Raw genomic sequence first — 27,999 nt, 5'->3', positions numbered from 1 at the left:
GAATTTTTTGATGATGTAAGCTCACTTTCAGAATTATCACAAGAGGAACAAGAACTCATTTTTGCTTTCCTCTTCCAGAAGCAATGTTTTTCCTTTTTGAGAAATATACATAATGCTGAGGTGCGGATATCACATTGAAAGTTTCATTTATATCATGTAGATGATTTTCCGACTAATGACATGTGCACAGAGGGAAGACATGCAAGTTCAGAAAAGATGATTTCTGGAAAATGGATATAAGTTGAAAAGAATAAACCATATACCCCTTGATCCTTCTCATGAATCATGATATGAGTAAACCTGGTTTTTTTCATAACAACTAAAGCGGTCCGGAAAAAGTTTTAACTGGCTGTAATAAGCTAAAACTGAATAATCTTTGTCGCAACTAAATTCAAAATACCAAGGTAAGATCTGCAACTGATAGAAGCATCTTCTCTCCGTCAAAGACGATCTACTAAAGTTTTCCAGCAAAGGCTTGACAACACCAATTTAAACAAGGAAGGAGAAGATGGTGAGTTGCACATATCATCCTTACAATCTACTAACTACCTGCGCAAGGTGCTCCATTTTCCGGATCACATTTGACAACTCCAGGAGGAGTTGTCTCATCCGCGCATTAATGCATCTTATTACCATCCCTCTCACTCCAAGATTATTTCTCTCTGTAGGGTTGCCTCATCTGAGCATAGGTGCATCTGATTGTCATCCCCATCAAGAGATTCAAGCTCTACTTCCTCTGGAATCACTCTAGGAATATTCTGCAGCGCAAGTTCCAGCTCTCGAGCAATCCTCTGACATTAAAAGTGAAGGGTCTCATCAGATATTTAAATGTTTCGCAACAAATATTGATTCAAGATAAAATGAACAGGTCCCTAATATTTTCATGTTACTGAAAAGGAAGCTGTAATCATTTTACAACATTTGATCCGTGTTGCATGATAATATTTTGCATTCTCATGCCAATGGAGTATAAACTCGTAGAGCTACAAACAATCCAAATTAACAAGGAGTTCCTAAGGAAATAAATTATCCAAATTTAAAAGTAACTTGGTAAGATTGAAACCATACATGATTAGTGATGTCCTCATGAAGGATTTTAGCCTTCTGGTCAAGCTCCACCTGCAAATAGAAGAGTAAGTTTTATGGTAATACTAAACAGTAAACAGAATGAATCTATAACTGGAAAACTTGAGGAATTGAGCTTATATCCTTTCAGAAATGTATAAGACAAAAATAGAAGTATCAGCACTCTAATAGCTCAAACATTTAATAAACATTTTGTTGATTTGAGTCTCGCCACAACCCATTACTGAAAACTCCCCATGACTCAGGGGAATATATCCATGCCCACAAGTGAGGAGGATAAAAAACCAAATGCAAACTATATACCCTTTCAAGTAGCTTAAGATTATAAATGAAGTTGTACAAATTCAAAAGCACTTTTTTGAAAAAACGAAATACAAAAGGACTCTCTGTATAGTAAAAGGGGAACTAGAAAAGCACTGTGTTAAACTGGAGGATTCCCTCATTATCTCCACTAGGCAAGAAGTGCACTGATCCACATAACCCACTATTGAATCATGTTGTTTGGATGATCTGCGATAGTGTTCTAGATGAACCTGTTCAACGTCCAGATATACTCTATCTTGCGGCCTTCCCAAAAATGCAATTCTAAAGTTGTCTTCACCTTTTGGATGAAAAGAATATTCATGTAACATGCAGATGACGGGAAAACAGTTTTTTTGAGCTGGTGCTGTAGAGTTTGCTAAAAAAGAAAAAAAACGATTGGTTTCAGTGAGTCACACTTTTTATTTGAAATGGAACACGATGATTAAGGCCAGCTAGCAGGCACTGTTATTTGGTGAAACCAAAACTGAGACACTATCAAGTACACGGAATGTTTAGTGCTACAGACCAGGACTGGAGGACCTATTCACATTACAGCGACTCATTTTTCCATCAACAACCTCCACGATAAGGGACCAGGATTAGAAGAAGAAGATTGAGAATTCACTTGCCACTCCAGTATTCTCCCTTGATCAGAGTCCTTTTCATAACTGGTTGAGAATTGGGTCCCACTAACCCAGCCGAGATCTACCCAGATCTACTAGTTGCTTCCCACCAGAAGGACCACATGACAGGACATGAAGGATACATGAAAATGACCAAGTCACTCTTAGGGAAAGGATGACTCCTAGAACAAGGCAAGAGAGCATGTGGTATGTTGCAAGCAGCATGTTGCCTGAAGAGCTGAGACTTGAGAAATGCTTTATGATGAAAGAGAAACTGGGTTGTTCTAGAGGCAACCAGAACTTGCACTGAGCAGTCCCGACAGAGTGATCACTTTTTGGACAAGTCATTTATTTGGGAGTACTTTATACTGGAAACAATAGTTAATCATATTAAAGTTTTCAGTCATATAATAATACCGAGACTATGTTTCAACGTAATAGTTATGTCAAAATGCAAGCCAAAAAAACTTACAACTGTAAGCTTTCTGAAAATCCCAGCTTTGACTTTCTTTCTGAACTCATCACATTCTTCCTGAAAAACAGAGAAAAATGTCAAAACACATTGAATTGAAGGGTTAACCAAGAAAGCTTTTTGGTAGAGTTTTTGCCACTGGGTAGTTCCACACTGTTAAGATGTTTCTCAAGTATAAATGAATACATGTAACAGCTTCAGATCAACTAAGGGTAAGATGCTATGTTGTATTCTGAAGAAACAAAAAACTAGCTTCCATTAGGATCTAGACTACTAGAAACGTTCAATCATTTCCTTTTTTATTAGTAGAAACATTCAATCAGCTTTTTCCCTCAGTTCAAGAAATACTCAAAGTGATAATCAGTAAATGGAAATGGGAATAATCAGTAGGTGCCTTTCTATTAGGTCTATAATTTTTTTTTTTTGGATAAGCAATTCCCATTAGTGTAAATGCACCAAGAGTAGCTCAAAAGACTAAACAAAAACAGGAGTGCTCCAATTACACGTGGCAGTCCAGCAGCTCTAGAATGCTATCAAACATTTATCGTCTAGGATATTTTAAATTACTTCCAATTTGATGATCACACAAATCTACCTCAGCTTCCACAAGGTTGAGAATATTGGTAACCCAAATGAAGCCACTCTTCAGTCACTGAATTTGTTTTTTTCCGTAACTAGAAACATAAAGGGGTAAGGTATGCATACACTTTACCCTCCCCATACCCTAGATATGGGATTACACTGAGTGTGTTGTTGTCGTAACTAGAAAACGTATAACGTTCCAATTTCTGTGGTGCAGATTACACCTACAAGACGAGTTAAAAAGCTATTTTCTTCTGTTTGTATAGAAAATAATAGCTAATCCACATGCCACACCTCCTATCATTGGCTGCAATAAGGATCTTTTCCAAGAGTGAAATCTATTATGACACTAATAACATAAAAATCTGAAACAGCCAATGATAGCAACTTCTCAAAACAAGAGAAAACCTTTGATCCTTTTTAAAAGATCAAAACAAATATAGCCTAGAAAATAACCAACATCCAAAATTAACAACTTTTTTGCAGTATGGAATCTAACTCTAAGTTAGAAGAGTGACACGTATTTGTACATGAAAAGACTCGGATTAACAACATTTAATATCTATATGTAATGAACGTATATGTAGAATGATCATGAAAGGGTTGAAGTAGGTTACATTAGAAAACTCATCATCAGAAAGCGTGTTCAAGCAAACATTTTCAGTGATATTTGAAACTTGAATTAAACTCTTGCAACAGCAGTTATCGCTTGATCCATGCTTGATCCCTGAAACACTCGCTTAAACAAGAAAGATGTCAGTTTGAAAGCAAAATTGGTGCTCAACATTAAGTTTTCAATGGAAGAAAATATTCAATATTAAGACATAGAATATGAGTATAAGATTATGATCATTGCCTCACTCTCTTCATCCAATTTACTTGACCTGCTTGCTTTTTTCTCTTCCAAATTTACTGAGCTTCTTTAAGAGATCGATTTATCTTATTTCATTACGTCATATCTTTTCATTGATCTATTCCACTCGATTCACATATCAAATTTCTCCTTCCAGATTTATCCAAATCCTATTAAATTTAATTATAGTAACCTATTTCTAGTTTTCTCTCTCAACCTTTGAAGCTATTCAAACTAGGTTTTCTACTCTTTTTCTTTGGGTTGGAGAATGTAACTTGTTTTAGTTTAGCAGCGACCATCCTCCGTCCTGAAAAGAGTAGTATGATCCGGAATCAACTCATCTGATCCTCTATGTCAATTCCGAATCGATGCTTTACTATTTTCAAAATAGTATTTACATATTTGAAAACTACATATTAATTACTACTAATAACAATTATTTTGGTAAAGTCTTACCAGATTATTTAACACATCGTAGTCAAAAAAAGAAACAATTCGACTCACCAAATAATAATAGTATCATACAACATGAGCAGACAAAGTATAATAACTAATAAAGAAGGTTTTTATGTTCCAAACAAAATATAGAGGGTGTTAAGAATGAACTCTTCTCTCAATATTAACAAAACAACATTGACAAACCCAAAGGAAATTCAGTTCACGGGAAGATGAAAAGATGAGTTTTGAGTTTCAACTTTTATTTCATGTGCTTGAACAGATTATAAACATCATGATAACAACAAAAAGAGTAAACAAGTTGGTTGAGGAAACAAAAATCATTTATGTTTAAAAAACAGGTGTTCTGAATGGAAGACATGAGCATACTGCAGCATTCAGACATATTCACAGCAGTCATATTTTGGATAATTTCAAGTATCCTAAAACTTTGTATGGAGTACATGAACATAATGCAGCATTCAGACACATTCACAGCAGTCCACCGAGGGATGTTAACAACTATGTAAAAAAACAAATCAAAGAATGAAGCCATTTGTTAAAACAACCTGTAATTTGCACAAGCTGATGAGAGTTACGCAGCTCAAAATCACGTGGATCTAACTTGACCCGAACAAAACTTCCTATAATCTTGGTTTCAAATGACTCAGGCTTCTTGATCATCTCCAGAAGCAAACTCCTCTTCAGGTAAACGAGTTTGATATTTTCAGGAATCAAGGCTGCAAATTGACTTTGTGCTGCTGTTGAATACGAAATTGAGGATCTTTTGTTTTGTTCAACCTTTTTCTCAGTTTTAGAAGCCACCAACATTTCTGTGTCATTGTCTTCAAGATCATGATCAAGCTCATCCTTTTGTAATCGCTCCTCATTTTCAACAAAATGGCTTATAAGGAGGCTAAATATTTTGTCTTTGTTTACTACTTTTTTCCCCAAAATAGCTTCTAACTGAACATCACAAAGGATCTTTCTCCTTTCAACCGGATGGATAAGGTTATTTTCATTTACATATTTACTTACCATCGATGTCACATCATATGGGGATAATTTTTCTCTGGTATCGTGACCTATAAGCTGAAGAAAGTCAATTAGAGATTTTGATCCCCATCCAACAAATTCTTTTTTCTGTGAAGTGTCGCTTCTTTGCATCTTTGTTTTCTGTTGTGTACATATTTTCTTTTCAGCCCTTTTCTTCTGAGGTCCTCCATCACTGAAATTGTCTGAAGAAAGGTTCTCATCCTCATTTTCAGCCAGAGGTTCAAGTCCTACTTTTTCGGGAATCACCCCAGGAATATTTTTCTTTGTAGGGGTGGTTGTCTCATCTTCGCATTGATGCATCTTATTTCCATTCCTCTCATCTTCAGCCATTCCTCGATGCATATGATTGTCATTCCTATCTAGAGATTCAAGCTCTATTTTCTCTGGAGTCACTTGGGGAATATTCTGCAGCACAAATGACAGGTACGAAGCTTGCTGTAGGAGCTTTCTTTTCTCCAGATGCTGGAAAAGTGTAAACAAGGGGTTAAGGAAACACTTTCCTTTCTTTGCAGAATGGACCAGGATGAAGAACATCGAGACAACAGTACACACAGACAAAATTAGGGAATGAAGGATGAGATGATAAAAGAGGAACATAGGGGTTAAGATGAAATTGGTGATCATAGAAAGTAATGCAGGTGACCAAACACAGAAGCTTACTACCAAATCTGTGCTAAATTTTCCATCCTTGGGGCTGGTTTGGCGTTCTGTCAAATACGATAAATTTAGTCACCCAAAAAAGAAGGAAAAAAGGATATTCCTGTCTCCGTCCTTTCTCATTTGCTCGATCAATGAGTTTTTGCAACAATTCAAGCTCTTGAGCAATCCTCTGCCATTAAAAGTGAAGGTGTCACCAGATATTAGATGTTTCGAATATATATGGAATCAAGACAAAAATAAACAGGTCCCTAATAACTTCATGTTACTGAAATGGAAGCTGAAATCTTTTTACAACATTTAATCCATGTTGTACGATAATTGTATTTATCATGCCAATGGAATATAAAATTGTAGAGCTACAAACTATCCAAATCAACAAGGAGTTCCTAAGAAAAATAAATTATCCAACTTTAAAAGTAACTTGGAAAGATTGAAACCTACATGCTTTGTGATGTCCTCGTGAAGGATTTTAGCCCTCTGTTCAAGCTCCACCTGCAAATAGGAGATTAAGTTTTATGGTAGTACTAAATGGAATTGGAGTTCAGCTGAATCTATAACTGGAAAACTTGAGGAACTGAGTTTGTATCTTTTTAGAAATGTAGAAGGTTAAATTAGAAGTATCAACTCTCTAATAGATCAAATATTTAATAGAGATGACACACACAATTCTAAATGGTGTCAGAGCAAGAATTTTTTATTCGATTTGAGTCTCACCACAGCCCATCACTGAAAACTCCCCCATGGCTCAGGGAATATATCCATGCCCACAAGTGAGTATAATGAAAAAACCAAATGCAAATTATATAGAAGTATTCCCTTTCTAGTAGCTCATGATTTTAAATGAAGTGATACAAACTCAAAAGCAATTTTTTTTTCAAAAAAAGGAAATTCAAAAGGGAAGGCTATAACTTTGTCAAATGGAAAGATCTGATAGTGGAAAAAGATATGGGGGTCTGGGAATTAAGAACCTGAAAAACCACAGTAAGGCTCTCAGAATGAAATGGCTATGGAAGTATGCAAATAACAAACAAATGCTGTGAGGGAAGTCATTGATGCTAAGTATGAGGAGGAAGACAGGTGGATGACCAAGGAAGTAACTGCTTCATATGTTGTAGATCTATGGAGATCTGATCTCTATGGAGTGAACTCAAGAATAGCACCAAGATCTGATCTCCCGGGCTAGGCAAGAAGTGCACTGATCCACGTAATCCACTATTGAATCATGTTGTTTGGCTGATCTGCATTAGTGTTTTAGATGAACCTATTCAATGCCCAGTTATATTCTATCTTGTGACCTTCCCAATAATGCAATTCTATGTCTTATCCTTTTGGAGAAAAAGAATATTCATGTGACATGCAGATGATGGGAACACACTTTTGTTGAGGTGGCGCTGTAGAGTTTGCTTAAAAAGAAAGAAGACAACGGGTTTCAGTAAAGGCCAGCTAGCAGGCACTCTTACTTGGTGAAACCAAAACTGAGGACACTATCAAGTTCACAGAATATTTAGTACCGGGACTGGAGAACATATTCACATTACAGCGATCATTTTTCCACCAACAATCTACAATGATAAGGGAAAAGGATTAGGAGGAGAAGAAGAAGATTGAGAATTCACTTGACCACTTCAGTAGTTCTCTCTTGATCTGAGTCTTTTTTCAGAACTGGTTAAGAATTGGGTGCCACTATCCCAGCCAGGATCCACCCAGGCTCTACTAGTTCCTTCCCACCAGAGGGGTCACACCATAGGACATGAAGGATACATGAATATAACAGTCGTATATTCATGTATGTTATCCGCAAGAGAGCATGTCGTATGTTGCAAACAGCATGCTGCCTGAAGAGCTGAGACTGGAGAACTAGTTCCCACTCAAAATCCATATTACAAGCTCTAACACTATATAACAAAGAGAAATTGGGTTTTCTAGAGGCAACCAGAACTTGCACCGAGCAGTGCCGACAGAGAGATCACTTTTTGGACAAGTCATTTATTTGCGGGTATTTTATGCTGGAAACAATAGTTAATCATACAAAGCTTGCAGTCATATAATAATATCTAGACTATGTTTCAGCGTAATAGTTATGTCAAAATGCAATCCAAGAAAACTTACAATTGTAGGCTTCTTTTGAAGCCCAGCTTTCACATTTTTTCTGAGCACATCACAATCTTCCTGAAAAACACAGAAACATGTCGAAATTCATTGAATTGAAGGGTTAACCACAAATCATGTCAAATTCTATATAGCTGATTAGCTGAAAAATCATGTCAAATTATATTATAAGTAGAGTTTGCATAGACAGATGCCCTCAAAAGATGAAGTAGGTTACCTCAGAAATCTCAGCATCTGAAAGCATGGTCAAGCTAACATCTGTTGCCATATTTGAAACTTCAATTAAACTCTCGCTGTTGCACGTATCACTTGATCCAAGCTTGATCCCTGAGAACACTCCTTAAACAAGAACAATGTCAATTTTAAAGCAAAATTGGTGGTCAAGATTAAGATTTCAATGACAGAAAAATATTCTATATTAAGACTTGGAAGATAAGTATAAGATTATGATCATGGCCTCAATATCTCCATCCAATTTCTTGACCTGCTTGCTTTTTTCTCTTCAAAATTTACTGAGCTTCTTTAATTGATTGATTTACTTATTTCATCACGTCATATCTTGTCATTGATCTAATCCACTCTATTCACATATCAAATTTCTCTAAATACTATTTTGTTTAATAATAGTAACTTATTTTAAATTTTCTCTCTCAACCTATGGTGCTAGTCAAACTAGGTTTTCTACTCTTCTTCTTTGGGTTGGAGAGAGTAACTTGCTTAAGTTTAGCAACGATCATCCTCCATTCCGAAAAGAGTGGTATGATCCGGAATCCACTCATTTGATCCTCTACGTGTATTCTGACATCGATGTTTAACCATTTTAAAAATAATATTTACATATTTGAAAAATACATATTACTAATTACTACTAATCACAATTATTTGGTAAAATCAAACCAACTTATTTAAACATATCGTAGTCAAAGAAAGAAACAATTCGACTCGCCAAATAGTAATAGTATCATACAACATGGGCAGACAAAGTATAACAAATTGTAAAGAAGATTTATATGTTCCAAACATAATATAGAGGGTGTTAAGAATGAACTCTTCTCTCAATACTAACAACACAATAATGACTAACCCAAAGGAAATTATGAAAAGATGAGTTTCAAGTTTCAACTTTAATTTCATGTGCTTGAACAGATTATTAATGTCGTGATAACCACAAAAGTGTAAACAAAGTTGGTTGAGAAAACATAATCATTTATTTTAGAAAAAAAATAGATGTTCTGGCTAGTTGATGTCCAATTATCTAAAAACTCAGGTATTGAAGACATGAGAATAATGCAGCATCATATTCACAGCAGTCCACCGATGGATGCTAGCAACCATTTCAAGACAAATCAAAGAATGAAATCATTTGTTAAAACAACCTGTAATTTGCATAAGCTGATGAGAGTTATGCTGCTCAGAATCACGTGGATCTAACTTGACCCGAACAAAACTTCCTATAATCTTGGTTTTAATTGACTCAGGCTGCTTGATCAACTCCATTACCAAGCTCCGCTTCAGGTAAACGAGTTTGATATTTTCAGGAATCAAGGCTGCAAATTGACTTTGTGGTGCAGTTGAATACCAAATTGAGGATATTTTGTTTTGTTCAAGGCTGCCGATGACTTTGCTTTGCGTCTTTGTTTTCTGCTGTGTACATCTTTTCATTTTAAGCTTTTTCTTCTGAGGTTCGCCATCGTTGAAATCTTCATTGTCTAAAGAAAGCTGCTCATCCTGTTTCTCACAACGTTTATCTGAATAAGAGCTAATTTGGCATATCTTCTCCTTGTCTAGTAGAGCCTTACCAGCAAGAAGTTTATTTTTGTCAATTCCTTCTTTTTCCTTTACTATCTCGTAATACTCCCTGAAAAGGCCCTCTTGTGTTTCGCGATCTCTGAAGTCTACTTTTTCCTGGAAAGTAACAATCATTCATATGAGAAATGGAACAGATTACTCATTAACTAGAGGAAAAATAAAGCAAATAGGAAAGGAGATATATCAAGAAATCAAAGAAAGACTAATCTAACTGAATATTGCCAATGCGATAATAGTGATAAACATGCAAGACGTAATCTCACATACTCAAACAGAGGAAAGTAAGCTGTTAACATTGTTTGTGACACAAGAAGATCAATTGTGATAATATCCTCCCTACATTATACTAGAATAAACTCAATATTCGGAAACCTAGAGGAATAATAAATTCAGGAAACAACAAAATGATGATCAAACCAATACCTATTGAATACAACTAAGATTTTCTACCGCTCTTCTCTAATGTTAAACCTGTGTGAAGCCACTCCCTGAGAGAGAGTTCACTTTTTGAACTTCTATAAAATACAGTTCACCTTGAAAACTGAACAGGAAACTTTATCTTTTTTCATATATAATCTTTCACTTTTTCTGATAACAAATGAATATAGTGTTTTAAAGAGAAACCGATAGCGCATCTCATATTTTCCTGTCGTCAAACTTGTCGCCTCTCAATGCTCTTTATGGACTTGGCTTCATTTATCTCCGTCTATCATGAGTATTAAACATAATTATATGTCAAAGCTGTAAAGTGGGTGTTTGGATAGACTTATTTTTAGTGACTTTTGGCTTTTAAGTATTTTTTAGTTTTGAAAGTGTTTGGGTAACACAAAAAGAGCTTAAAAGCTGAAAAGGTACAAAAAGAAGCCAAAAGTAAAAAGTTGGGGTTCCCAAACTTATGACTTTTGACTTTTAACTTATAAGTCACTTAAAGAAGTCAATCCAAACACCCCCTAACTTTCAAGCTGTTCTCCTGGGCTAGTTCAGTTAAAAGTTTCCATGACAAGTTCTCTTTGGATTTGAAGATAAACATTTCCAAAATGTAAATTAATTAAATAGTACTGAACCAAAAAAATACAGTTTTCGAGTAACCATAATAATCATGCATACCCCATCAGAATCAATATTCTTGTCTTCTTCCACAAGCAATGCGAGCTTTAGGCAATTATTGCACAATCCATTCCTCCCTTTAAGATGGACAAAATCGATAAGGCCAATACAGCTCGAGCATGCAGCTCTTATACAACAATAACAGTGATAATATGATTTTCCTTTGCAAATTAAGCATGTATGTCGTCCTGGAACACGGTAAAACTGATGTTACTTTTTGCACAACTATATTTATTCTATGTAATGAAAAAGCAATACATGACCAATTAAACTAACACGACAGTATAAGCCAACAATATATAAGTACTCAAACTTAAAATGTTCGGATGCAATCCACGTTACAGCCCCTTGGGGTGTGGCCTTCCCTGGAGCATGTGTGAACATAGGAAGCTTGACACACCAGGCTATCCATTTATCAGATGTCTTTGAGTGATAAATACTTATCTATTTCAGCAACAGTTACCACAGACTACTATTCTCTAACATTATGGTTCATCGTTCCAAAAAGTGGTGCAGTAGCAATTTGGAGCCAAATTAAGCAATAATATTTATTCTAATATTGTTTTGTAATTGAAAGGAAATTTTGTTCCTACATCAAACTCCAACACTCAAGAAAAACGTGATTACAATAATCATTTCTCAGTATATTACTATTTTAAGCATTTTATATTCTCTTGGCTTATATGTATTATGATATTCTTATCAAGGTTTTTAAGCATACACATGTATGATAAAGAAGTCTATCCCTAGAGAATTAAGGCTGAGGTTAAGTATGGACTTCACGGGGGTTTGGAGATCTATTAGAAACTTATGACCCAAGTTAGAACCAAATTTACATATCAAGGTGGGGGATGGAAGGAGAAGTAGAAACTGGTGGGATGTATGGATCAAACAAACCCCCCTAAAAGACCTGTTTCCTGATCTATTTATTTTGTGCACCAATTCTGAGGCAATGATCAGTGATTGCTGGACAGAACAAGGTTGGAATCTCTATTTCAGAAGACTACTAAATGATTGGGAAATAGAGAGAGAGCCAAATTGTTGGAGGAAGTGGGGGATTTTGCAGGCACCAATATTGCCAATGATGTTGTTAGATGGTCTCATTGTAAGGATGGTATATTCACAGTTGGCGGGGCATATAAAAGGAGTGCAACTCGCAAAGTAGCAGATACCGGAATGCATGGGAAAATGTCTGGAGGACTACAACACCAACAAAAGTTAAGTGCTTTACTTGGTTGGTCATTAGAAAGGCATGCTTGACACATGAAGTCTTGAGGAAGAAAAGAAAGATCATACTTCCTTGGTGCTCTTTATGTGGGAAGACAGGGGAAACTAATAGTCACCTATTCTTACATTGTACTTTCACAACACAAATATGGTCCATGTTTCTCAACTTTTCAGAAGTGAAATGGACTATGCCAGAACATACAGCTGATTTACTTAGTTGTTGGATCAGGAGAGGAGGTAACAAGAGACAGAAGACCTGGTGGAATTTGATTCACATTGCATCTGGTGGACAGTGTGGAAGGAGAGGAATAGTAGGAATTTTGAAGATAATCCAATTCCATTCAAAAGGTAAAATGGAATTGCATTGTATCTCTATATTTTTTGTGTAAAGAGATAGGATTAGAGGATTCGGATCAACTTTTAGAATTCTTAGGATCCTTGTAAGTATTATGCTTTTTGTTCTTTTCTGATTTTCTAAAGGTCCCCAACATATCCTTAATGCTGAAGAATACAATGTTACCAATTCTCAAAAAAAAAAGTATGGACTTCAAACTTGTATCTACATATTAGGTTATATTTGTTAAAGAATAAGTCTATTATGAGCTTAACAATTTTCTTATCATAATTTATTTACACAATGAGAATATCATTCCTCAAGTAGTTTAAATTTAAGGGAATTAAATAACCATTAATCATACTTGCTCATCATGAAATAGGGCTAGCCGCCAGGATCCAATACCATATACTTCTAATCTTCTTTTTAGTTCCTTTATATTTTCCTTTTGCCTTGGGCAACAAATATAAATATAAATCTAAATTACACAAAGGAATAAAGAAAATACTGGCTCTAGCAAAGAACTGCCTACATATGGAGAAATTTGAGACCCTCAGAAATTGCCTAGAAAATTACTCATTTCATTTGTGCCAAGACATTATATTTGAGTTGGAATATGCAAATTATTTATTGAGCTTGCATGCATGCATCCTTAAAGTATACGCTTTAAAACAATGGAGCATTTTTTTGTAAATTACTTGTAGCTAGACATTAAAAGCTATGTGTGTGGGGGGGGGGGGGGGGGTTAAATAGGTGTTGAGCATTAAATCCCCACTCTTCTTGAAAACTTAAGAGCCAATGCATGCATTGGACTCTTTGTTTTTCCAAGGTGCCACCCAAGATGACCAATGATTTTTTTTTCTTTTTCCAAGAATTAATTAAAAGATTACATTGCCCTTTTAGATGACCCATTTCTTTTATTCATTAATTGAACAATAGTTAAATGGGTCATCTGAAAGATGTTGAGGGGGGGGGGGGGGGGGGGGGGGGGGGGTTCTGAAGTCTTTCACGATCTTGTTTTCCTCATCACTCAAAATGAACAAAAGCTTTTCATATGCCATCAGCACAACTAAATCTATTCAAGTGCTTGTGCAAACATTCTTCTTAGACTGGAATATATTCACAATCAATTCTGAAGCAAACTTTCCCTCTTCCACATATGATGTATTTTCTTAATTTAACTTATGGCGTTGTAACTAAGAGAAGAGTCTATAAGATCAGTTGGTTAGTATTTGTTTTTGAGAATCTGGTCCCACAAAACATTTAATGTTGTATAAAATACATAGAACTATCTGCTGAATGAAAATAAACTCCAGTTTGGGACTGAACAAAAATGGAAGCAAAACTTTCTTTTTTGGAACCTAAAAAAGTATATACTAGTATTGAGTAATATGCAAAATCATTTAAAGGGCTAGCATAAATTCATAGTAAAATGTCCATTTTTCTTTTATCAAGTTTTAAGAAATATATTCATTTACAAAGGGAAAGGGCTCCCACATACAAGAAGTAGACAAAAAAATAGAGATCCATAGTAAAATGTTCACTAAAATTCTATTTCTCTCTCTTCCCCTCTCTCTCCTACTTTGTACTGCATATCAATCACCTAAAATTCTGACAACTATACTCCAAAGATTTTCTTCAAAATATTTTAATACTTAGTACTAGAAACCCTATACTCACTTGTGGGATTACACTGCAGCTCCTAGCCGCTAGGCCATCTCTTTGGAGATTTGTTGGAGATCATTAACTAAAGCAATTGCGAGGTACTATATATACACATGCTCTCAACAGTCTTTTCTCACGACGTAATAAGTGACATCTCAAACGAGGATGGGAAAGTTGGACTCTTCTTGGATAATTCTTTCTAAAATAGAGGAGATGGAGTAAACATGAGACAACATTTTCTCATTCTCTGTAAGGAACATAGAACATCAGGAAGGATTTGCTTCTCTGGTAAGCTATCAACACAGGGTCCCACCAGCATACATACCAGGAACTGCTGCAGTTGAGATCAATCCAGTAGTTCATAAATTTAATGAAGAAAAAAAAAGATGATTTATAATGAGTAACATTTTAAAATCAACATTTTAGTATTGGCCAATCAAGAACTCACACGTCCAAAAGTTGAAAGTAGCGGAAATGAGGATGATGTGATGGATGTATGGGCATACTAGGAAAGATAGGATTAGAAATGAGGATATTCGTGGACAAGGTGCAAGTGGTCCCTGTGGTGGACAAGATGATGGAGGCGAGGCTGAAATGGTTTGAACATGTGAAGAGAAAATGATCAAATGTCCTAGTGAGAAGGTGTGAGAGGTTGAATAAGTTGGTTCTAAGGAGAAAATCAAGATAAACCGAAGAAGTATTAGGGAGAGGTGATTAGATAGGACTGCACAACTGCAGCTTACCGAGGACATGACCTTAGATAGGAGAATATGAAGGTCGAGGAATAGGGTAAAAAGTAGTAGATAGTCGAGGTGTCTAGTTTTCCCTATCAGTATTATTGTTGTTACTCTTGTACCATCTTATTCTTCGATTTATTTTACCTATTGTTTTTTTTTTTTTTTTTTGATAACCGAGAAATCCGTCTGTGACCCGCCCTTTTGGACCAATCACAGCCTTCTAAACTCGGTGGATAATGGGCCCGCCCCTCTACCCTTCTCCACTTAATACCGGCTTATCTTTGCATGGTGTGGGGCTTGAACCTGCGACCTAAGCCACAAATCCTCCACCTTTTTGCCACTTGAGCTATGCCTTGGGGGCTATTTTACCTATTGTTTTTTTTTTTTTTTTTTTTTGATACCCGAGAAATCCGTCTGTGACCCGCCCTTTGGACCAATCACAGCCTTCTAAACTCGGTGGATAATGGGCCCGCCCCTCTACCCTTCTCCACTTAATACCGGCTTATCTTTGCATGGTGTGGGGCTTGAACCTGCGACCTAAGCCACAAATCCTCCACCTTTTTGCCACTTGAGCTATGCCTTGGGGGCTATTTTACCTATTGTTTTTATTACCTTTTGTTTAGGTTATCATATTATTTGTTATTGTTACTGTTCTTTTCTCCATTATTTTCAACGTGGCTTCTTCACTACTATTTTTATAAAAAAATTGGTAATGAACTTCTTCACTACTATTTCCTTTTCATATTTTTTAATATGTGTTACTTAGGCCTGGGGTCCTTTAGAAACAACCTCTCTACCTTCACAAGGATAGGGGAAGGTTATGCACAGTTGTACACACTACCCTTTCCAAACTCCACCCACTTGTCTATACAGGGTATGTTGTTAATTTTAGTGCATAACTGGCAAGTTGATTAAAATTTTAAATGTGACATCCAACCATCAAAAGAATTCATTGAGGCAAGATAGGAGTGTAAAATTAACTTTATCCCTAAAGCAGCTAAAGTGACATGAAGGAGGATTTCAACAACTACTCGATGCCGTACCGTTATAAACTATGGGAGGAATCATTTGGCCTTCTTGGAAGCTTATTCTTTAACGAGAAGTATATACATGCAAAACAAAAATAAATAAAAAAATAACAACCTTCCAAGTTACAACTACTTTCCAAACACTCAAACCACTGGAAACCTTGTTTGTCAAAGTGGCGGTTTTGTAATTCCTTATACCTGACAGATGGTATCATGGGACTTCGACTACTGTATAACTTAGCGTCCTCCCTTTAATAGTACCTTTTTATCAAAGAAAGTTATTTTGATTCATCCAAGTAAAAGGGTAAGCAACACCTAGTACAGTGTATGTGACTGCAAGGTTATTAAGCAAGTTATATAAGCAGAGCAGTCCATGTCCATGTTCATTCTAGTATACGTGGAGAAATAGCAAAGACAATTTTTTTTCCAGTGAATTATTTTGAAAAATCTCAATATAACAGAAACTCAAAATTCAATTGCCTTTTTCACTCAATATAAACTAAGTTTTGTCATGCTTAACTTTGGTTAGTCAAAATCGATAAACTAGCAAAAGGAAAAAAACTCCCAGACAAAACAAAAGGACAAAGAGTAAATTTAGAAATATTAAATTTGCTTGACGAAAGATGAATTAAGAGGCTTGCCACATATCCAAGGTTCATCACTTGTCAAAACTGAGTCCTCTACCCCCGCACATTTAGGGTGATAAGCTTTCAAACATCCCCTGCAAAGTTGAAAATATATTGTTTAGTAGAAGTCCATGTAGAGAAAGAATCACCAAGTAAAAATAACTGGAACACCTAATGAATACCATTGCAGAGTACCTAGCCAAAATAAAAAAAGCTAACCCAAACAAAGACTACCTAGCTAATTGCTAGGCCATATAGTGCTTATAGCAAACATAAGAGCGGTGCTCATCTCAAAAGATGAATGACCAGAAAGTAGAGCGTGAGGTTAAGGAATTATAGAATTTTTTTTGTGCTTCATATAAGTCAAGTTGACATCAGTGAATCTACAACCTTTTTCCTCCATAGAAGTAAAGTTGACAGTAGCGGGGATCTATAGACTTTGTGTTCCATAGAAGTAAAGTTGACACGTTCCTAATAAGGATATCCCAGCTGGAAACTGACTGTTCACTTTTTTTTATGATGACCGTGGTGTTCGGGCTAGCATTAGCACACCTCAACTAGTTTCATAGGATACTTGCCACCTCCCACCAACAATAGATACCAGGTATCTCTATCCACCAAGGGTAGGACAAATGGAAAGAATCACAGTGTTTTTTGTCTCCGCTGAAATTTGAACCTGAGACTTCATGACTTTCAACCACTTCATTGACCACTAGGTCACACCCTTGGGTGCAAGCTGTATCTATTTTCTTATATACATTATTATTTTTTTAGGATTATGAGGAGCCATCTAACAATGTTTGCATGCAAGCTTGCTTTTATCCAAGAATTTTTTGTGTTATCAAACAAGAAAATAACCTTTCCCCAATAAGCCAACAGTAGTTGTTACTCCATCCTTTCTTTTTTTACTGTCCACCTTAAGAAATAATGATTGACATGATATCACAATATCCGCATTAATTGATATTCAGTCTTAGAGTTTGTGAAATGATTTAGAGGTAATTAATGTTAAGGGTAAAATTTGCACGGCCCTTAAGAAATAATGATTGACATTAATATTTTACCACAATACCAATATTAATTGATATTTAGTCTTAGGTCGTGGGAAATGATTTGGAGAATAAGTAATTGATGTTAAGAAAAACATGAAAGAAGTATGTTTTTCTCTTAATAGGCTAAAAGTAAAAAGTTAAGCAAAAAATATTTTTAGTATAGCGCATAAGTAAAAGTGAACAGAAAGAGTACACATGGGAAAAAGAACAAAATACAAGTGTTTTTTTTTAATAAACGAGAAATTTTGAAGAGTTGGCTAAAACCAGCACTTACAGATGACCAATCATTGGAGAAACTAAACTTAAGACCTCAAAACACATTTATGGTACTTTTTGGGGGTAAAAATATTTATTGTATCCATTGTTCACAACAAATTAATGAATGGACAACATGTGTCCTTTTAACCATCATTTATAACTGAGTTAAATTGCTTATTTTGATAGATGTCAGAACCATGAAAATATTCTATAGCATATATGTAAATATAGTAGGTGGTTTGATTTACTCTTAGATTTACTCCTATCTAATTAGGTATTGATTTCCTTTTTTTAGGACATGTACACTTAGCTATTTAAACCCCAATAGCTTGTGGAAATAACCAAGTTGATTACTCTCTCAAACTCTTGTTTTCTCATATGGTACCAACACTTTATTTAATTAGAAAGCAAGAATAAAATAAGAGTACAAAATTGCTGATCATTTTTCCAGCAAAACCTCCACTGTTCCGTGATTCCGAAACTATCCAGAGATATTGTGCATATACTAGTACAACCATTATAATCAGAATCCTCGCGTGTGGTGTTCTCCACCCACTTTTCCAGCATATTCCTCTTTTCCAGTAGGTTCGCCACAAAAATACGACCCTATTCATTAAATATTTTTCCCGATTCCGATGATTTTCCGACAGTCAAATCTATTTTTTTGGTGAGACAGCAAGCAGTTTATAAGATCTATTCTTCAAGTTCTTTTCCAAAATTTATTTTTTTTGGACACAAAAAGATTTGTTTCCATGTCTCTCGGATCTGATATGTTTAATACTAAATCCATGGGCTCCAGTAACCCTTAAGCTGAATCCACTGGTTATCCAACCAATCAACTGTTCTCTTTGCCTAAGGTAGAATACACTGACTTTCTTTGGTATTGAGCGAGTAAGTAGCCATCTTCATCAACAGCTTCTGTTGCCCAGATTGATAATCGTGTTAATCATGTTAATCGTGTTGTTTGTATCTTACTGTCCACCACACTTGGCCATTGGATCATGGACTTAAGCACTTCAGATAACATTTCTGGTAACAAATCTTTATTGTCTAATATTACTTACTCTCAGTCCCTTCCCACTATTATGTTAGCTAATGGTTCCCAGACTATGGCAACCGGAGTTGGTCAAGACAATCCCTTACCCACCTTGACTCTAAATAATGGTTGTCCCTTTAGCCTCTTGTCAATAAGTCGTTTGGCTGAGGCATTAAATTCTACACATAATCAGATGTTTAAAAACAAAGAATCTTAATCATTCAATGTACAGATCTATAGACAAGAATCATCCAGATGTGCATTCAAATTCAGACGTCTTAATCTTAATGAAAACAAATGAGGCTTCGGTCTTTGACTCTCTAGATTGAATTCACAGACGATTGGGTCACCTTAGTTTATCCAAACTTAAAAAATAAATACCTAGTTTGTCAAAGTTATTGAAGTTAGATTGTGAGTCATGTGTATTAAGGTGTTAAGGTGTGTATTACTACACCTATGAATTTCTAGGTATTAGTAACACAATGGGTTTAATGCATGCATTAACATAGTTAAAGATCCAATTATCCCTGAAAACTATTTTTACATCTTTTCCACCATAATTGTGAAGATATTTTTGTAAATAAATATCTAGAAATAATCTATGTATAATTAATCTATTTCTTAATCTATAGAAATAATATAATTATAATCTATAGAAATAATATAATTATTTCTTATCCAAACAATGTATAAGAAATAATCTATGTATAATTAATGCAAACATAACTAATACAAACATTACTAGTATACTCTATTTAGCACTATTTTTATACACTCTACCAAACAAACCCCTTACTTTCATTGTTGATTACTCAAGGTGCACTTGTATGTTCTTAATGAAAGATCATTTTGAATTATTTTCCATTTTCAAATTTTTTGTGCTGAATAAAAAAACCAGTTTAGTGTTTCTATTAGCACCTTTCGGAGTGTAATGCATGTGAATATTTATAATCTCAATTTAAAAAATTATTTCTTCCTATGGAATTTTTCATAAAAAACCTCATCCTTAGAGTACACAACAAAACTGGGTCGCTGAGAGAGAAAATAGGGAAATTGTTGAGACTGCATGCACTCATCTCATTCAAGCAAATGTTCCATTGCGCTTTAGAGGGAATGTAGAACTCACCTTTGGTTATCCAACCGTATGCCTTCAATTGCTATTCAAAATCAGGTTCGACACTCTATTTTGTTTCACCAGTCAACCTTATTCTCTTTTCCACCACGCATCTTTGGGAACACATATTTTGTCCATATACTCGCTCCAAGAATAGACAAATTAGCTCCCCTACTCTTAAAAGTGTTTTTCCTAGCTATTCAAGGGTATTGAAAGGATATCGATGTTGCTCACCTGACCTCTAGCAATACCTTATGTCTGTTGATGTTTTTTGAAGTTCAACCCTACTTTACATCTTTTTTTGTTGAATAATTAGGCATTTATGAGGTTCTACTAGTTCTATCTTTAAGGGATACCGCCACAGTCTATCCTTCTATGTCATCATCTATAACTTCATCTTTCTCCCTGCACCTCTACTACTATTGACCTATCATTATTGTCCGTGCACATATGATTCATGCCCGCCACCGGAATCCTTGCCTACTAAGGACTGGTCTACACAGAGTTCTTTTATTGTCATTCGTAAAGGTAATTGCTCTACTCATAATCTCACCCTATACTTGTTTGGGCTATCATCGTTTATCACCGGCCTATTCTGCCTTTGCATCATCACTATCAGTTGTGGCTACTCCTAAGACTATAGGTAAAACTTTTTGTCATTCATGCTGGTAACAAGCTATGATTGAGGAGATGCTTGCCTTACACTCTAGTGGTACTTGGGAGCCTGTACCTCCAGATGAATCAACAATTGGTTGTCATTGGGCATATACAATGAAGGTTGGCCTTGATGGATAGATTGATAACCTTTTCTTCTGTGACCAAGATTGCTTTAGTCCATCTCTTTTTATCCATAGTGGTTGTACATCATTAGTCTCTCTATCAATTGGATATTAAAAATGTTTTTCTTTATAGAGATCTCAAAGATGAGGTATATATAGAGCAACCATTTGATTTTGTTACTCGGAGGAAGTCTAGTAACATGGTGTGCAGACTACGACGAGCCCTTTATGGCTTGAAGCAATCTCCTCAAGCATGGTTTGGGAAGTTAGCATAGTTATTGGGGAGTTTGGCATAGTACGAAGTGTAGCTGATCATTATGTGCTTTATTGTCACTCTGCTCCAGGTTTGTGCATGATTGGTAATGTATGTTGATGACATAGTTATCACATGTAATAATGAGGAAATTACTGAATTGAAACATCACCCTTTCCAACACCTTCATACTAAGGATTTTGGTCGATTGAGGTACTTCTGGGGCATTGAGGTTGCTCAATCCAAATCAAAAATTGCCTTTTCACAAAGGAAGCATGCACTTGATAGTCTTGGAGAGAAAAGGATGACATATTGTAGCCCCATTAATTCTCTAATGGATTCAAATGTTAAGGGAAGCCTCTTAGCAATCCTAAAATATATATAAGGCAAGTAGGAAGGTTGAATTATCTTAGTGACTCGACCTAATATTACCTTTCCTGTTAATGTTGTAGTTCGATTCTTAAATTCTCCTTGTAGTCACTAGAATGCAATTATTCGCATCATTCGAACCATAAAATTTGGTCCATGGAAAGAATTACTTTCTGAAGGCCGAGGACATGAGAAAATTGTTGGATATTCAGATTCAGATTGAGCAGGTTCCCCTTTGACAGACGATCCACTTCTGGATATTGTGTTCTAGTCGGGGAAAATTTGGTGTCTTCGAAAAGTAAGAAATATATGTGGTTGCTAGCTCTGGCCTCTGTAGAAGTGGAATATCGTGCCATGATAGTGGCAACATTTGAACTCATATGAATCAAGCAACTACGGAAAGAGTTAGACATTTGGAGATACAAACGGAATGGAACTTGTGTGCGATTATGAAGCTACACTTCACATTGCATCAAATACAGTGTTTTACGAAAGGACCAAACACATAGATATTGATTGCCATTTTTCGGTGAAAAGGTACACTTAGGAGACATCGTCACAAGGTTCGTGCGGTCAAATAATCAACTTGCATACACATTCACCAAGTCCCTAGCCGGTCCCAAAACGAGTTATGCATTTAACAAGTTTGGTACATATAATTTATATGTACCAGCTTAAGAGGGAGTGTTAGAATCCTAGGAATATTCTATAGCATATATGTAAATATAGTAGATGGCTTGATTTACTCCTATTTTAATTAGGTATTGATTTATATTGATTTCCTTTCCTTTTTAGGACATGTAAACTTAGTTCTTTAAACCCCATAGCTTGTGGGAATAATCAAGCTAAGTTCTCTCGCGAACTCTTGTTTTCTCACCATATACAATCAGGTACTATAATATTTTATCCAAGAACCTAGGGTTCTGAGAAAGATAATGTTTCCACACAAATCGACCACCAAGAAGAGGGGCAATTTTTAAAGATGGAACATGTGTTCTTTTAAAGACAGAAAAAAAAAATAAAGCTTCCAAACGATGTCTACGTTTTCATCCAGAAAGCAAAGCCCGAAAAGAAAAGAAAAATGTAGTTTTTATATTCAGACAAGCTCGGGAGTATCTCCGTTTGTTCAAAATAAATTGGTATTTTTAACCAAAGGACTTGCCCATAATCAGACAAGAGGAGTTGCTCGGATAGTAAGAGTACCCTCCACCTCCAAGTCAGTAAAAAAAAAAGACTTACCCATTATCACAAATCATGAGCTCTCCTCCATCTTTACATTGAAAACACCAATCTTCTGCAATTTCGTTTTTGTTGAAAATCCTCCTGCCGCTGTTCTCCGCCATTTATAGCAGAAGGGTTTCTTGAAAATAAATTACCAGATGCCTGCTTCACTGTAATCAAGAAAAGCACCTTATTTAGTTCAGATAATCAAGACTAAAATGCAGATATGGCAATTCTTAGGGTATATCTTTTTCCCTTTTAGAAAAAAATCAGTAGAAAAATTATACACACTAACTGATAAAGAAAATCAAAGCTTGATTAGCCCAAAAAATGAAATACCCATAGAGCAAAACATACAAGAAAAGAAGGCTCTCTTACCACAAAATTCTAAAAAATCCCAAAAATCATAACAAAAATTATAGATTTCAAACCCTTATGGCACCCATTGACCTAAAACAGCGAATGCCGTTTTAATCAATTGAAAGAAGTCCACAAAAAAGAAGATTTATTTGACTGAAAAAACAGATCTATGGGAAAAGTTAGTACCTTCTTCAACAGAAAGCTTGAAACTTTTGCTCATCAACAACATCAACAATTGAAGAGAAAATTGGGGGTTAAAAAATAAGAGAGATTTTCTGAATAGGCTTTTCAATAGAAGAGAGTCATGTTAGAGAAAGTTTTATTTCTTGGGTTCTAGAGGAATCTATTCTTGGATTAAAGGTATAAGTTACATGTGAATTGCTGAATTATAAAATTTAAATTATTCTTTAATATTTATAAAATATTGTTATTATTCCTAAACTATAATACTTTCTATCTAACATATCCTGCAATGCCAAATAACCTAACCTAATTTATCCTTTGACCTTTAATTTGTCAATAGACATATTCTTGGATTCCTAAACCTATCCTTTATCTTTCATCAAATGTAGGGCAATGACGAAAAGAAAAAAGATGGTGAAGACATGGACGAAGAACAAGAGGAGAAGATTGAAGAGGAAGATAATAATTTAGTGATGACGGAGATTGCAATCAAGTATGTGGAAAATCCCTCTGCTTCCCTAACATGACAGCCATATTTAAATGAACTTGAAATCAGAATACTTTGTGTTCCTCTAGATTGAATTATACTTGCATTGCTTGCCAATTGTTTGTATACACAGATCAACATCATTAAGTGACACTCTCTATAAAGTATGTATTGAGCTTATGTCTATTGAAACTCTTGAACAATTGTACAGAATCTTTATGATTACGATGAAGACGACTACAACATGAATGAAGATAATAATGGTGGTACGGTCCAATTTGCAGTTTCTTTTCTTTCTTCTTTTATTTGATGCAGTGGTATTTGTTACTTCTTATTTCCCTTTTGCAATGCCTATGGATCAATACTAAACAACTTGTGTTGCAAATGAAGCCATGTATTGAAGGTTGCTTGGTGGAGTGGTCTGTGCATGCCTTTGGAAATTTTTCGCAAAGATGGAATTCTTTAATCACTATTATTGGACTTCTACAAAGCTCGTAGGCCTAGTAAATTAGCAACAACTACTTAATTTTGGGCAATCAAAAAAGAATATTTTCTTGTTGTGTCATAGGGATTATCAATAGATCAACGACCTATATAGTAATTTAAAGACTTTTCTTTGTAATGTGGATGCTCCATTTGTAGTTAAACATATTTATTTAAAATAGATTTCGGTTGATAAAACTTATGCATATCGGATGTTTATATCAAGTCAATAGATGTACGCATGTATTTGTATATAGAGTTATTTCACTTAATCATATATATATATATATAGTATGACACCCTAATTTAGGATAAGAAGTCTCACATCGGTAAAGCACACGAGAAGTGTTGGGTATATAAGTGACCAGGCCTTACACACTAGTGACACATTTTAAAGCAGTATGGGTCTAGACCCACATTGCGACAATATCACTAGTGGGCTAGGCCGTTACAAATGCTATCACAGTCACGTCTGTGTTAGCCTTGTCAATATGGACCAGTTAAAAAGACAGCAAACCTCAGTGCTGAACCTAGGCAAATCCCATGCGGCGGAGCAAACCTCACCGAGGAAGCTGAGTTCATAAGAGGGGGTGTCACATACACTCCAACTTAGGATAGATGTTGGATAAATAAATAAGCAGGTCTTACACACTAGTGACACATTTTTAAGTCGTATGAGTCTAGGTCTACAACGGACAATATCACTAGTGGTTGGGCCGTTACATATGTACATATATTTCTCTATTATATAAGAGCGAATTTGAGGAGTTTAGGGTCAGTTGATCAATTAACCGATTTTTCCTTCTCCTCAAATTTCTTCTATTTATATTTAGTATTTCTTCATTTATTTTTATTTTTAGTATATTATGTATTTAAAAATTACGTAAAATTAATATTATTATTTATTATTTATTTTAATTTCCTTTTTAGTTATTATGTATTAAAAGATTACGAAAACATAATACTATAAATTACAATAGTTAACAACTTAAAAATTGATTAACTCTCGAAATTTCACCCGTACCACATAAATAAAAGAGTGAATAGATGAGCTAAGGGTCAGTCAGTGAATTGGTCGATTTACCTTTCTCCTTCAATTTCCTCTATTTATATTTAGTTCTTTCTCTGTTTTAATTTATTTGTCTTACTAGTACGCTATGTATTTTAAAAATTATGAAAAAAACAATATTGTAAATCACAATAATCAATTACTTAAAATATTTAGAAGCACATAGAAATTTAGTTGACTCTCAAAATTTCACTTATGCCACATAAGTTTGGACTGAGGGAGTAACATATATTATTTGAAAATTATGCTGAAAATATTATAAATCACAATAATTAACTATTTAAAATATTTTTAAAATATACTAAAAAATTGATTAACTTTTGAAATTTCGCGTATGCCACATAAATTGAGACAGAAGGGGTAGCATATATTATTTGAAAGTTACGTTAACTAAGAGTACCATAAATCACAATACTTAATAACTTAAAATATGTTTTAAAATATATTAAATATTGTTTAACTCTCAAAATTTTACATGTGCCACATAAATCACAATAATTAACAACTTCAAATATTTAAACAAATATATTAAAAAATTTGATCAACTCGCAGAACTTCAGATGTGCCACATAAATCACAATAATTAACAACTTCAAATATTTAAACAAATATATTAAAAAATTTGATCAACTCGCAGAACTTCAGATGTGCCACATAAATCACAATAATTAACAACTTCAAATATTTAAGGGAAAAGGGTTCGAAATATATCCAAACTTTGACCAAAATTGCTATAACAATCCCAAACTTTGGGCAGGACCTATTACCCCCTGCACTATTTAAATGTGTCCATGTGGACATCATAAATATTGCATCATTATAAATAGTAACTTGTCCAGGTGGGCACTTATATATTTCTAAAATACACTATTAAATAGTGCAAGGGTAATAGGTCTTGCCCAAAGTTTGGGATTGCTACAACAATTTCGGTCAAAGTTCGGATATATATTTTAGACCTTTTTCCCAATATTTAAAAAAATATTTTAAGAAATTAATTAACTCTCAAAACTTAACATGTGCCACAGATATTACTTGAAAAGTACGTTAAAAATATTATAAAAATAATTAACAACAAAAATATTTAAAAACTTAGTTGCCTCTCCTAATTCTAGTTGTCACATAGAGTAAAACAAATAAAGTAATATATATTGGGCCCGGGCTTTTGTATCTAGTACATATATATATATATATATATTCACTTCATTAAATCACTTAATCATAGTTAGTTGATATGGTTTGGTGCCAGTTTGGGTTTTTTGAGCTTCTGGTCAGTGTACATATGATGTCATTGAAGATACAAAGTTATTCAATCAAAGCTATTGGATTTAAACGATATGGAGTATCAGTGTGCCTCTTTACAAGGGTGATCAATAAAGTATATCAAAATACCTTACAGTTGAATATTATTAAACTTAGCTTGCACATTAGATGTAACATGACTCATCAGGAGTGACTTCCTTTTATTCACTATGTGCTGGTTGAGCAGTTTTATGCTCTCCTCAGTCGCTAGACACATGCCACACCTACTTGTCTGGATCCTCAGCTGCAACACTAGATTTTCATCCTTTTACCAACTCTTGCTATTATTTTTTTAACATGAAAGAACTTAGACAGAGAATGCCAAGATCAGTTGGAGAATACTAGTATATAGGATATTTCTGGCTATCTGATCAGACAGAAAGATAGATGTAATCTGATCCTTGTATGTATTCTTAAAAGGAATGCATGATGCTTTGAAGATAAATCGAGATGAATTGCGTTCTTTCAAAGAGAAATTTTAGGTGTGTTTCTATAAACATTTGGTGATAGTTCAGGTAGGAAATTTGCACACTTCAGATATGGAACTCGAAAAAACTGGAATACTTTAGGTATGTTTTTGACCCTCACTCGTAAGAATATTAGTTTAGATCATTACCCAGAAAAAAAGTTATCCCAAATTAGTGACCTTAAAAAGATAACCAAGGCATAGAGTACCATAACTATTTAATTGCTGACAAACAGAAAATTGAATTACAAAGGGAGTAATTAGTGTTGGCAAATAACATCTCAAATCAATAACAGAGAGGGAAGATTAAGGTGCAAATGCTACACCCTTAAACACAAGATTAAATAGCATGTTTCCTGAGAAAAATAATAACCCCAAGGGCAATTCTTCAGATTTTACTACACCGCCACTATGTGATAGCAATAAACAATTCATCTTTCATGATATCTAGCCTATCATGATTTGATTATATGCTATATTTGGAGATCATATTGGTGCAAGGATTAAATTTAAATTGAAAGATTGCACTTACTGGGTATCATCTCCTTCATATTTTCGCAAAAAACTCCCCAGAAGAAGAACACAACTAACTCTGTTTTCGAAATACCCTTCGAGCATCCACCAAATCATTCTTCAAATAACCAAGCTCTTCTCATAAAATTGCATTCCCAATATACATATTCGACATTGCCATTCCTCAAATCTTGAAGAACACACCATAAATTCGCAACCCAAAACCCTACTAACCATATTTTTCCTTGATCTCAAACACTGCATAATTCTTCTACTGTAAAAACAATACTTTCCAACACTTTTTCTCGGAATAATTGCTGGGCAATTGTAATCGTCGGAGAAGAA

The 27,999-nt window shown here is 34.8% G+C and overlaps 1 protein-coding gene across 3 annotated transcripts; it reads right to left on the bottom strand.

Annotated features, from left to right (window-relative positions):
* Positions 1-220: 220 nt before the first annotated feature.
* On the bottom strand, positions 221-27,986 carry LOC102597219 (zinc finger CCCH domain-containing protein 19-like). Of its 3 annotated transcripts, none has more exons than XM_015309537.1 (14): positions 27,674-27,986; positions 22,813-22,964; positions 16,728-16,807; positions 11,096-11,283; positions 9,556-10,084; positions 8,397-8,518; positions 8,180-8,239; positions 6,512-6,562; positions 6,169-6,239; positions 4,924-5,882; positions 3,684-3,805; positions 2,485-2,544; positions 1,069-1,119; positions 221-791 (listed from the first exon to the last, which is right to left on the bottom strand). In XM_015309537.1, exons 2-14 carry the CDS (start codon positions 22,914-22,916, stop codon positions 642-644), a joined length of 2,547 nt encoding a protein of 848 aa, XP_015165023.1. In that variant the 5' UTR covers positions 22,917-22,964; positions 27,674-27,986; the 3' UTR covers positions 221-641. The 3 variants fall into 3 exon arrangements, with proteins under 3 accessions (XP_015165023.1, XP_015165024.1, XP_015165025.1); XM_015309538.1 differs by having other exon boundaries at positions 3,684-3,793; XM_015309539.1 differs by having other exon boundaries at positions 8,397-8,506.
* Positions 27,987-27,999: the final 13 nt, after the last annotated feature.

Source organism: Solanum tuberosum, unplaced genomic scaffold (genome assembly GCF_000226075.1).
Source record: "Solanum tuberosum cultivar DM 1-3 516 R44 unplaced genomic scaffold, SolTub_3.0 scf00105, whole genome shotgun sequence".
NCBI classification, from domain to species: Eukaryota; Viridiplantae; Streptophyta; class Magnoliopsida; order Solanales; family Solanaceae; genus Solanum; species Solanum tuberosum.
Note: the sequence above shows the minus strand (reverse complement) of the source record. Positions and strands in the feature narration are given on the sequence as shown.